The sequence below is a fragment of the Epinephelus fuscoguttatus genome, linkage group LG11 (assembly GCF_011397635.1).
Source record: "Epinephelus fuscoguttatus linkage group LG11, E.fuscoguttatus.final_Chr_v1".
NCBI classification, from domain to species: domain Eukaryota; kingdom Metazoa; phylum Chordata; class Actinopteri; order Perciformes; family Serranidae; genus Epinephelus; species Epinephelus fuscoguttatus.
In genome coordinates this window covers 27574170-27587759 of record NC_064762.1, presented here as the reverse complement: position 1 = coordinate 27587759, position 13590 = coordinate 27574170, and the positions used below count along the sequence as shown (strand labels likewise).

Below are 13590 nucleotides of genomic sequence, written 5' to 3'. Positions count from 1 at the left end.
TGCTTAAGACGACCTGCTGAAGGTCAAACTGAGCATCAGAATGAGGAAGAAAGGTGATTTAAGGGACTTCGAACGTGGCATGGTTGTTGGTGCCAGACGGGCTGGTCTGAGTGTTTCAGAAGCTGCTGATCTACTGGGATTTTCACTCACAAACATCTCTAAGGTTTACAGAGGATGGTCCGACAAAGAGAAAACATCCAGTGAGCAGCAGTTCTCTGGGTGACAATGCCTTGTTGATGCCAGAGGTCAGAGGAGAATGGCCAGACTGGTTCAAGATGATAGAAAGGCAACAGTAATTCAAATAACAACTCGTTACAACCAAGGTCTGCAGAAGACAACAAGGAAGGAAGGACAACAACACGTCAATCAAACCTTGAAGCAGATGGGCTACAGCAGCAGAAGACCACACCAGGTGCCACTCCTGTCAGCTAACACCAGGAAACTGAGGCTACACTTCACACAGGCTCACCAAAACTGGACAATAGAAGATTGGAAAAACGTTGCCTGGTCTGATGAGTCTGGATTTCTGCTGCCACATTCAGATGGTAGGGTCAGAATTTGGTGTAAACAACATGAAAGCATGGATCCATCCTGCCTTGTATCAACGGTTCAGGCTGCTGGTGGTGGTGTAATGGTGAGGGGGATATTTTCTTGGCACACTTTGGGCCCCTTAGTACCAACTGAGCATGGTTCAAACACCACAGCCTACCTGAGTATCGTTGCTGACCGTGTCCATCCCTTTATGACCACAGTGTACCCATCTTCTGATGGCTACTTCCAGCAGGATAACGCACCATGTCACAAAGCTCAAATGTTTGTATATGTCAAGAAAAACCTTCATGATCTTTTCACTGAAAAGAAGTTATGTAATCTTAGTAATTCTTTATACATATTGTTGATCAGTTTTCGTGTTACATTATTTCTTGGGAAACATCCTAAAATCCATATTTTTGCTAACACCCGCTTTATAATTTATGTCTGGAATAAAAAAATCTGCTCATTCAGCATCCTGTTCTGTTATAAAATTCTAAATCCAATCATGTGACACGTCTGCCCTGTAGTTGCTCCTGCGGTAAAACCCAGCTTAACCAATTTGGCTTGTGTTATTGCAACATGAAAACAATAGCTCATCTCTGTGTGTAAAACATTTCCCAGCAGTGGCAGGCCCGGCATGCTACGCTGGCAGACGCAGATATTTTTAGACTGCGTTCATGATTCAATACATGATTGTTCTCTCTGCTTCACAGTTCATCTCATTATAATCACTGATGTGATCGAGGGCTCCAGGAAAGCCTTGGGTGAAGCTATCAGCTTATCCTCGGAGAAGAATCGTCAGGCTGGTGGGATTATTCCAGAGGAATTCATTCAATCAACACTCTCAAGGAATACACAGGAATTATTTCATGTGATGAATGGGTGGTGGTTCTGATACATCAGCGGCAAAGACTGTAGTGAAGGAGCTGTACTCGAATACTTTATCTCAGTATCTTCACCCAGTTCCTCTTTAACCACAGAATAAAAACGTCTAATTTCCAGCCCCCAGTGTTCTTCTATATTTGGGAGATGCTTGATAGAAGCTGTCAGGGGCTCATTCTTCTAGTTGAATAGAGTGATTCATCTTTGACTCAGATGAAGACACAGTGATGAAGTGTTGATCAGTGTGTCCCAGTCCCTTTATTTCCCCTTTGGGAATGATAGATATACTGTTTGTGGAGAAAGGTGACACATTTGCACTCCAGTTAATGCTTCCATGAGTGGGAAACTCACTCAGTTATTGTCCTCTGCTTATACTATAGTGACATTTCAATAGTTGTAGTTCTAACAGTGGTGGAAAGTAACTAAGTACATGTGCTCAAATACTGTACTTATTACTCCACTACATTTATTTAATAGGTTTAGTTACTGGTAACTTTGTGGATCAGATTCAAATTAATGACAAAAAATCTCATCAACAAACAAATTATGATGAATTATTATAGGCTAAGATAAGATAAAATAACACTTTACTAGTCCATACCCATTGAGTGCACAGTTGCCCACGTACAGTTTCACATTGTATGTGTTTGGGATACAGGTCAGAGGAAATTGCAGATTAAATAGTCAACTGAACTCATTAAGAAGAGCAATGTATTCAGACAGAGTTTTTGTGAATTTGATAGTACGATTGCTTTATTGAAAGTACAGTAGTACCATTGCCAATAGTGGGATAGTTAGTGGGCTAAAACTGTATATTAGTAGTTGAGGTAGCACGCTGAAAGGCAGATAGTTAAAGTGTTTATATGTTGTATGGACTTAAAAGCGGGGCACACTGGTAGAATGACTGACTGACTGACAGAATGACACACTGACAGTTTGCATGATTATGTATAGCATACCATACCATGACTTAGTCATACCAAAAATTAGAAAAAAACCCCAACATTGGGCCACAGGGAGAGCCACAGTGATGGGTTGCATTTTAGCCATTTTTAAGCATTTTTCTGTTGTTATAGCGCCACCCAGTTGCCAATCAGAGTTAAATTTCTCCAGTCACCTTGAGGCATCCTGTTCTACATATCTACCAAGTTTAGTAAAAATTGATATGGCGGTTAGGCCAAGATAAGAAATTAGCTCTCTAGCGCCCCCATTTTGTTTGATGGGGTCAATAATGGAGGGGTCCCCTCAGATTATGTGTGGTCATATGCCTACAAAGTTGCGTGGTGATCGGTGAAACCCTTGAGATGTTATACACCTTTATGTGATGAGCCACGCCCTCTACAATATTCATTGCCTTATAGAAGCTCAGTTTTAGTAAGTTTTCCAACTTTTGCCAAGAGGAAACTTTAGATATCGGTTCCTAGATTATGTTCACTGAGTTTCATGCAGATTGGTCAAACTTCCTGGGAAGAGATCGATTTTAAGCATTTTTCAAAAAATTCAAAATGGCGGAAAATCTATATCACCGGAAGTTATGGGTTCTTGAGGCAAATTTGTTCCTCATGAGGAGAGGTATCCCTGTGCAAAGTTTCATGTCTCTACGACATAGGGGGCATGAGATACGCCCATTCAAAGTCTGCAATTTCAATTGGTTGCTATAGCGCCCCCCTTTGGCCAATTGATGCAATATTGCTTCATTCGCATCCTCCCATGACCCTCTACCACTGTGCCAAATTTCACATGGATTGACCAAGTCAGTGAGGAGAAAAAAACGTGGAACAGACACACAGACACACACACAGACAGTTTTCGTCATCATATAGTAAGATTAATCCTTGGGGGATATTTACAACCTAAATTAGTATAAAAATTAGTTAAACGAGTACTTCACCCATGACAATGGGTGAAGTAAAATGACAATTTGTAGCCTAAAAAAGTGACTGCAGTGGTACTAAGTAACTTAGAAATTCATAAACTCTAGTAAGTTACTCTAGTAATGATACAGGCAGTTGAATTCTGGACCAACTGGAGTTTATGAAGACACTTGAGAGGGAGACCAAAGAGGACAGAATAACAATAATCAATGCGAAATGTAACCACAGAATGAACGAGGATAGCAGCACTCTGAGGTGTAAGTGATCTGCGAGGACGATTCATATTTCGTAAATGAAAGTATGCAGTCCCAATAACATTGTTGATGTTGGCCTCAAAGGACAGTGTACTGTCCAGGATGACACCCAGACTCTTAACCTGAGGTAATGGACGAACTTTGGAGTTGTCAACTGTTAAAGCGAAACTGTGCGGTTTAGCCAAAGTAGATTTAGTGCCCACAAGGAGAACCTCAGTTTTATCACTGCTAAGTTTGAGGAAGTTGTATTAAATGGTGTTTTAAACGGCTCCAGAGGCTGCACAATGTCAAGTGCCCAACCAGCTGCTATCTGATTGGCTGTTTCGTAATTGGCAGCCATGGTGAGCAGTAGAAGAAAATAGCAAGAAGCAGATAAAATCAATGAGGCAAACTCAGCTCTCCATGAACACACAGATTTTAAAGTCTTTGAAGGAAAAACTTGAGACTGAACACCCCTGTGTCTTTTTAGTTCAGATGGACATGACTACTCCACAAGAGGAAACTTTATATCACCATCAGTGAGAACAAACGCAATGAAACGTACAGTAATGCACAGTATGCATGAATGGAATTCAATGCCTCGACATATCACACAGGAAAACAATAAAGTTAGATTTAAAATTCTATTGAAGCAGCACCTTTTGACAAAGACTTAGGTTATCCATAAAACAGACAAAAGTATAGTTGTCAAAGCCTCATTAATTAATATCAAAGGTAAGTTTGACTGTGTCATGTGTCTCAGGATGTGAAGGCTCTGTCTTTGTTTGCGGTGCAGGCGCATTTAATTAGTGATGGTTTTCTGTTAGTATGCTAATCATATTTTCATGTTTTCCAAATGAGACTACAAGAAAAGGTAACCTATATAAAATGATTGATGCACTGTTATGAACCTCATGCATGTAATTAATAATTGTCTGTGCTGTCGCAAAGCAGTAGCTAACAGGGATCATAATAAACTAAACTAGAAGAGGGAGTTTTTTTTTCTCGCTTTCCCTGTGTTTCATTCAGAGGTGAAGGCAACTGGTCAAGAATTGGCTTGCAGGACCTCAAGCATCTTTCTGAGAGGATTAATAAACATGAAAGCAGCAGGACAACGCCTTAAAAATGGGCAAACAGAGCTACCCAAAGTGACAGTGCATACAGATGGGGAACTAAGCAGTACATAAACAGCATGTTGAGGAGAACAGGTGTGTGCCCAGCTTATCACCTGTGTGAAATTGTGCTGGGAATATGAAATAGTGCATTATGTGAAATTGCAAAGTAGTTTTTACCTCACTATTTAACCACTGGTTACTTTTATAGGCAACCTATACTTATCAGTATTGGTGGAAAGTTCATTTTTCATTCATTTCCTGTAACCGCTTATCGTGTTGGGGGTTGCAGGGTACACCCTGAGCAGGTCACCTAGAGACAGACAACCATTCACACTCACATTCACACCTACGGACAATTTAGAGTCACCAATTAACCTGCATGTCTTTGGATTGTGGGAGGAAGCCGGAGTACCCAGAGAAAACCCACGCTGACACAGGGAGAACATGCAAACTCTGCACAGTAGGGCTCCCCTACCCTGGGGTTTGAACCCCCCCACCCTGGATTCGAATCGGCAACCCTCTTGCTGTGAGGCGACAAGTGGAAAGTAACCAAACATATATAGTCAAATGCTGTAAAGTTCATTGAGAACATTTTTGAGGTAGCCTGCTTACCTTACTTGAGTACTTCCATTTTATGGTACTTTCGGCGTCTACTCCACCATAGGTCATTAATCCAGAAGTATTCATCTATTGTTATCGTAAGTGCTATATCGCAGGCAACTGGACTTGCTTGCGTTTCTTGAGGACGTTTCACCTCTCATCCAAGAAGCTTCTTCAGTTCTAAATGACATCTATTGTGACATCTGTCGTCATTCATCTATTGTACTTTTACTCCAATAACCATAAAAATAACTCCAAATAACTCTACTTTGTCTATATTTTTAGGGGATTGTGCTGTTGGGTGCTTGGATTTTCTTTAGGAGCATCTTACAATGATTGCTACCCTTTCAAAAGCCATTTAGACTTTTGCATTACTGTCAAAGTGACAATTTAACTGGAGATTTCATCCCTAGCTATCACACTGAGCTGTCTTACAGTCATTTGCAGCTCTGCCTTTAAAATTTTATGAGTACATGTCCTCAAAATGACTGAAACAAGAGGAAACTTAGTTCTCTCTTGTAGAAGAGCCTTAGATAGTCTTTCAAGGTTAAATAAGGCAATGAAAGTAATGGCATGCATGTGTGCACATATCCATTTCAAAGTAGGTGTTCACACTCTTCTCACCACAGAGCAGGTCTGTAAATCCCAGGTAATGGGATGCAAGCAGGGCTAATAAATGGAAGAGTTGTCCCAGTGGGTGGGATTAATGCTGCACCCTGAGGGGCCGCTGTCTGGTCAATTAAACATTGAGCTAACACAGAAAGCTAATGTCACACAACACAAAGGTTACCGGATCGAACTGACTACAAAATCCTCATCCATTCTGAGCACCTGTCCTTTCTGGAGGGATCGAGGGTCTTAACATTCTAGTTTTACCGCTATGATCATCTGTCTCCAGCTGACAGGCAGAACAAATGCAGAGCATCAGGCAGTCACCATAAATGATCATCATTAATCATCATGACCACAGTTACTGTTCACAGAATGATTGACAGTCATGGCGTCTCTGCTCCCTGCCTTCAGGATGGATAAGGATTAAACACTTTTCTTTAACTAACAGGAATTAAAGGCATGTTTTTCCTTTTTTATTGTTGAATTGCTGACAAGAAGAGCCATACGGTAGTTAAAAATACACAGACCAGGCTTTGTTAACAGACTTGCAGTGGTGGAAAAGTACAAGTACTGCACCAAAGTCTATTTTGAGGATCTTGTTCTTTACTAGATTTCAATTTTATACTACTTCATACTTACACTCCACCTTATTTAGGGTTACATTTACTCCTTTGCATTTATCTGACTATAATGACTGGTTACTTTGCAAATAATTTCTTAAAATCAATTTGTAAAATATGATGCATCGGTCAGGGGCAGCACAATGGTGTGGTGGTTTGCACTGTCACCTCACAGCAAGAGGGTTCCTGGTGAAACAGGAGGGAGCCCTTCTGTGCAGAGTTTGCATGTTCTTCCCTGTGTCAGTGTGGGTTTTCTCTGGGTACTCCAGCTTCCTCCCACAGTCCAAAGACATGCAGGTTAATTGGTGACTCTAAATTGTCCGTAGGTATGAATGTGAGTGTGAATGGTTGTCTGTGTATGTGTCAGCCCTGTGATAGTCTGGTGACCTGTCCAGGGTGTACCCTGCCTCTCGCCCAGTGTCAGCTGGGATAGGCTCCAGCCCCCCTGCGACCCCAAACAGGATATGTGGTTACTGGAAATAAATTACTGAATGATCCCAAATAGCTGGGGGAAATTAAAAATATCAATCAAACAAAAGTTCAGGTCTCAGGAGGATAATGGACTTCATAAGCACTTTTCAAATCAAAGTGTTCAAAAAAGAGTATGCTTAAACCACGATTCAAAAAATCTGAGGACTGCAATGAGGCACATAAATCAGACAGTTTGTAATAATAATACAAAAATAAAATACCAAACTATAACATGATAATTATAATAAACAGACAGAACAATATACTACATTAATCACACTTCATGAGAACAGAAGCTCTGTGGTGTTCCAGAGCCTTTAAATTAACTCGATCAATCAGCTCCAGCCACAGTCCCCGCCCCCCCCTGTGCGCGTGCGCAGAGCGGCTTAGGGAGCTGTCCGTGTCAGTCGGTGCTGGAGTGTTTTCATTGAAGCTGCTTCTTCCCCCCGGTCCACAGAAACAGACGGGAGCGATGGAGGAAGAGTTAAAATGCCCCGTTTGCGGTTCCCTCTTCAAGGACCCCATCCTGCTGCCGTGCTCCCACAATGTCTGCCTGGCCTGTGCTCGGAACATCACCGTCCAGACCCCGGACGGAGAGACCCCGGTGCAGAGCCGAGCCTCTGGCAGCTCTGACTACGACTACCTGGACATGGACAAGATGAGCCTGTACAGCGAGACGGACAGCGGGTACGGCTCCTACACACCGTGCCAGCTCAAGAGTCCAAACGGGGTGCGGGTGTTTCCGCCGGCCACCCACCCGCGACACTGCTCCCTCACCTGCCCGCTGTGCCACCGGAGCGTCTCCCTGGACGAGCGGGGGCTCCGGGGTTTCCCCCGGAACCGGCTGCTGGAGGCCATCGTGACGCGGTACCAGCAGAACCGCCGCGCGTCCGCCGCCTCTTCTTCTTCCGCGGTGAAGTGCCAACTGTGCGACCGCAACCCGGTGGACGCGGCGGTGATGTGTGAGCAGTGCGACGTGTACTACTGTAACGCCTGCCAGCAGAGGTGCCACCCGTCCCGCGGTCCGCTCGCCAAGCACCGCCTGGTGCCGCCGCCGAACCAAGCGGCGGGAGGCGGCGCGGCAAGCGGAGGCGGCGGCGCTCAGCAGCCGCCTGCCACCGCGCGGAAACCGGCGACCTGCGTGGATCATGAGGCGGAAAACTTCAGCATGTACTGCTACAGCTGCAAGATCCCGGTGTGTATGAAGTGTCTGGAGGAGGGAAAACACGCCAAACACGACGTTAAGACGCTGGCTATGATGTGGAAACAACACAAAGTGAGTGAACACACACACACACACACACACACACACACACTGAACCTAACAGGCCTAAATGCCTTTAAAAGCCATAATTAGCAGCATTAACAGTTAGTCTTAAATCACATCCCAAGGCTGAATGGCTCACACACATTATTGCATACAGTCTCTCTCTCTCTCTCTCTCTCTCTCTCTCTCTCTCTCTCTCTCTCTCACACACACACACACACACACACATACACACACACACACACACACACACACTGTCAGGAACATTAGGAACATTTGTGTGTGTTCTAATACACACCCACACACTGATAATTACCTGATGTGTCCTCACTGGTGTTGAACAGTTCGTATCAATCATTGTCTTCATTTCAAACTTGTTATGTCATCATAATAATACAGTGTATCCTGAAAATGCATTCATATCTGTTTGGTCATGTTGTACATAAATTCACAGTAAAGGGAGAGGATGCTGCAGTCTGAGGTTGAAATGTTATTCAAAGAAAATGAAAAACACCCTTGCAGTCCTGTGCTGAGTTTACTGCGGGGCGAAATGCAACTCAGAGAATCCTGACTGATTCATCAGCATTCACACATAATAAAATAATGACTGTAGGCGTAAAACCCCCGCTGTTTGCGTGCAACATCCCTTGATTAGGTCATACTGTGTTGTGTTGCTATTTCATGCATTGGTGGCTCACTGCGTGCGTGTATGTGTGTGTGTGTGATGTCAGTAGTGACTGTAGCGTGGGAAGATGAGTTTGGTGTAGTTCCTGAGGCAGGATCAGGACAGGAAGAGAAATCTCAACTAGAATTTTATTCAAGTTTGAAGGAATATGGCTTGAAAATACCTTGTTTAAAGGATTTATATTCATATTAAGGAACCAAGTAGATTTATTCAAGTACTCTATTTAAGTACAGTTTTGAGGTACTTGTACCTTGCTTGAGTATTCCTATTTTATATTATTTTATTTTTTAAATCCACTACATTACAGAGGAAACTATTGTACTTTTTGCTCCACCACTTCATCGCTGTGGTTGCTTTTCAGAAAGATATTTCATATGTGGAGAATCACATGTACTCTATGTATAGATGATCAAAACTTGGACCTTCTTTTTAACCAACACATTCATCACATATTGATGTTTGGTCATGGACTTTCCCCATCCAGATACGATGTGCAAGGTACTCTGGGTATGTTGGTTGTTGACGTTCTGTGACGTCGTGTCAAGTTCTGTCTGTTACATGCATTGTCTTTGTTCAAGATACACTTTTGTTTTCACAGGAAATTTAATGTTTACACACAGTCTCTGTGTTGGTACAAGACTGCCAATTGACATTTTTTTTCCTTCAACAACAAACACACATGGTTGGGTTTAAGCAACAAAAGTAATATTTGAAGCGTAGTTACATTTAAGGATCGGACAGTTTATCTCGGATCGCAATAAAAACACAATCCAATCATCAGAAAAAATGCCGGCATTTTACATTTCTGCCAGTGACATTTGTACGTTATTATGTTGCAGATATGTTGAAACTTAACGTTTCAATGGTGCTGTGTTTCATGTGTGGTTAGGTTTAGGCACAAAAACAGAAAAAGATTGTATTTTGGCTTAAAATACACAGTTCGGGGGCACAATCCTGGCTGGAAATGCACCAATGTCTTCATAAAAAACAACTACATTAGTGCCACTATCCCCGCTGATGGTTTGCTAAAGAGCACCCACATTTGGGGTCTAAAAGTAACTGTAAAAACATAGACAAGTCACTAAAGCACAGTCAGTTTTGTTGGTCTTGAACAATGGTCTGCAGCATGGCAGGCGTATTGCCTAGGTGTCATGCCATCCACCAACATCTCCTAATGACAGTCAGCCTCTAAATTACGTCACATATTATTGATATCTATGAAATGCAGAAATGTTCAATCCCAACATTTTTTCTGGCGACTGGGCTGCAGAAAAAGTTGATTGTTAAGTTTATTGGGATTGTCGTGAAAATCAGGTCCAGCAGCACCTAAAGAGACTGATGGGCAACCAACAAACAAGAGACTCGGCAAAGACATATTCCATATTAAAAGCTACAGTGCCATTACAATAGTTCAAGAGCCTGCCTTTTCAACATTGATTGTTTTTTCATTGGAAAGAACGTTCACTAAAAACAGTGCGTCCTATCTATGATGCAGTAATCTGTTGCACAAGTTGTTGTTTCTGAACAAAATGTTTTAGAGCCAGTTTTTAACACATTTTGATGATTATGGGGATAATATTGTGAATTGCAGTAATTTTGGCCAGGATAATCGTGTGACATAGCATTTTCACATCATCCCATGCCTAATAACATTTGTGACACACACAAATCATTCAGTCATTGTTTAGTTCACTGGAACAAAATTTGGCTGATAGCTCCGTGTTTTGCCATCCAACCTCATCCCTCCTCGACTCCCCCTCTCTGCCTGCCAAAAATCCCCCGCCTGTTTAATTTAAGGATGATTAAAGTGATTTATGAATTAATTCATTTTTTAATGACTCTTTCATTAATCTAAAAGTCCGCCCCAGGCTTGGGGTCAGCTCAAGTTCAGTCCTCTCAGGTTACGGTATGATCTGACGCTAAAATTTAAAAGCTGACAAATTGAAACCCCAGGTTTGATTGAACAAGGGGTGATATGTGTAGCATTTTATTAGTTATTTAACAATATCATTACCATATTAATTGTGAGATCATGGTGGCCCCAGGGGCAGTAGTTAAAAGGGTTTAAAGTAAAATCAAAATAACTGGTACTGACGAGGCTGCAGGAGCAGTGTTGATTTTATACAAGCCCATTCGTTAATCAGACTACTTCCTGTGTTTAATACAGCATTTCATAAGGCCATTATCATCATGATCATCACAGCCAGACTTCATAACTGTAAATTAAAAGCCATTTTTTGTCTGTCTCCTGCTAAGTGGGTCACTGGGACCAATCTCTGTCTGTGGCTCTTGTTTCCTGTGTGATTGGAAGCCTCCAGTGATTTATCTGTCACACGCCTCAGCCCCTTTCGCCTTCTTCTCTGGGCTTTGCTCATCATTCACCATTTCCATACGTCGGCCTCCTTTTACCTCTCCATTGCTGTCTCTTATTTACTCCCTCCTCCCCCTCTTCGTTTACCCCCTCCTCCCCCCGCCCTTCCTCCATCTTTTCCTCTATCACCCTGTCCCATAAATGGACCGTGAAAATCCCATCAGAGTACAGGAGTGAGAGGGCGTTGATAAGTAATGAGCAGCGCATGAATAAGAGATGGCCGCCACTTAGTTAATATGGTGTCCTTCATGTTGAGGGAGATCGATGACTGGCGGTCTTCCTCCCTCTCAGTCTGCACTTGAACAGGCTCCAAGCATCATGTTGCAGAGCTGAAATGGCTGTTGAGTTTTTGAAGTGTCACTCAGTGAGGTCAGCACTGCAGAGCTGGCTTTTACTTTTGTGGGCGGCACTTTCTTCCTTTACAAAATGCTTCTTCTTCTTCTCTGCATCAAAGGATGTTTTTCTCGGGAATAACCAGATGCTGGGTGCTTTGTAGAAGTTTTCCTGAGCTACTAGAAATGGATTTTTAAGTGCCTGCATGTGTAGGCTCTCAAGACACTCGACAACCAAAATGATCACATAACGAATCATGATGTACGGTTACACATACTGAAAAATTAACCCTTTCAAAACATGCAATTAAGAGAGTCTTACTGATGCTGAATTTCTGAGGAAGATGCTAATATTGTTACAGATACAAACATAAACAAAACAATTTAGCTATGAACCAAGGAATTTCTGTCAGTATGTCTTTTGCATATCTCAAGAACTCTTCATCTGATATACTTTGCACGTGGCGGGTGTTGCTGGGGACCCAAATGGTGCTTTGTGCAATGTGGGGACGGGACTTCAAGGCTTCCGGATGTACTAGTGGTACAATCGAACCCTCCTTACCTCGAGCTATTAGCCTACAGGAACAGCACTGATCTGCCATTGCAATTTAAATTGTGTAAGTTTGCCATACTAACTGAACACCACTAAAGGAAATGGCCACTTTAGAATGAAAATACAGACAGCACTTACTCAGCCTCATGCCCACAAGAAGGCCAGTGTAGTTTTTTAATCCACAAAACTTGTTCGGGGTTCAGGGCATTTGGATTACGACGGAAAAGCCATTCTGACGTTTTTTAGGAAAAATCCAGCTAGCTGTTATCCTCCGATACACCAAACGAGTTTTGTGCATTAAAAAACTACACTGGGCTTCTTGTCAGCATGAGGGTTACTAAGTACTGTCTGTATTTTCATTCTAAAGTGGTCATTTCCTTTAACGTTACCACTGGCAAAAATACCTACGGTAATTAAGTTGATGCTCTACTTTATAACCACAATGGTTATGTCAAACCAAGCGACGTAAACACATCTAGTTGGAAGTTAATACCTCTGCTAAGTGTATTTCACTGGTGTTTCTGACTGTGAGTAGCCGTGACTTGGCTGTGTGGGCCAAGCAATCGACCCGTTCGGGACAGGCATGTTTTGAACAAGCACTTTAATAGTGTTTCTGATGAGGATCCCTTAGATTAAGGACATGTGACTAAGAAATTCAGAGCGAGACATTTTACACCTGGAAAAATAAACTCGCTCTCTGGTAGGCAGAATATGTAAACACTGTTGGAACATGCCCTTTCGCATATCTTTTCTTAATTGCTTTTTACTTTTCAGCCGATATGTATGCCAGTACGATATAATAAATGAGTTTGTGAAAAGCTAATGTCTGTTGATGGTTGATGGTCTTAATAAAGGGATCAGATCAATCCATAATTTATACATAAAAGATACAGTTGCATCTTTCTCTCAGCTAGACCAAATGTACGATCTACCTAACAACCATTTCTTCTGTTACCTTCAAATTAGGAGCTTTGTAAAAATACATTCAACTAATTTCCAAATAAGCCGGCAAAATCACATATCGACCTTATCTGTGAATTGAACTCAGATCGTAGAGGACTGATATCCATGATATATGAGCTCATTAATGGCATTAATCTATGCCTGGCACTCTGATCATGGAATAGATGACCAATGGGACTCCGTCTTAGACTTGATACACGCATCATCCACATCTGCCAAACATAGCTTAATGCAACTGAAAGTGGTACATAGAGCTCATCTTACTAATGCCAGACTGGTAGAGATATATCCGGATGTTGTGGCATTATGCCCTCGATGTAGAGACCAGCCAGCTGACTTAATGCATACAGTATGTTCTGGTTGAGTCCTAATCTCTCCACCTTCTCGATAAGTATTTGTAAAGCTTTTAGTGAGATGTTTGAAACCCAATTGGACCCTAACCCAGTTTTGTTTCTCTTTGCTTTCTTCCCCCCTCGCT

The 13590-nt window shown here is 42.2% G+C and overlaps 1 protein-coding gene across 1 annotated transcript in view; it reads left to right on the top strand.

Annotated features, from left to right (window-relative positions):
• The first annotated feature begins 7362 nt into the window (after positions 1 to 7362).
• LOC125896780 (E3 ubiquitin-protein ligase TRIM9) overlaps positions 7363 to 13590 on the top strand; it is a 73301-nt gene continuing 67073 nt past the window's right edge. The window contains exon 1 of the mRNA XM_049589649.1: positions 7363 to 8217. Coding sequence (XP_049445606.1) covers positions 7414 to 8217 — 804 coding nt within the window. The 5' untranslated portion in view covers positions 7363 to 7413. The remainder of the gene's footprint in view (positions 8218 to 13590) is intronic.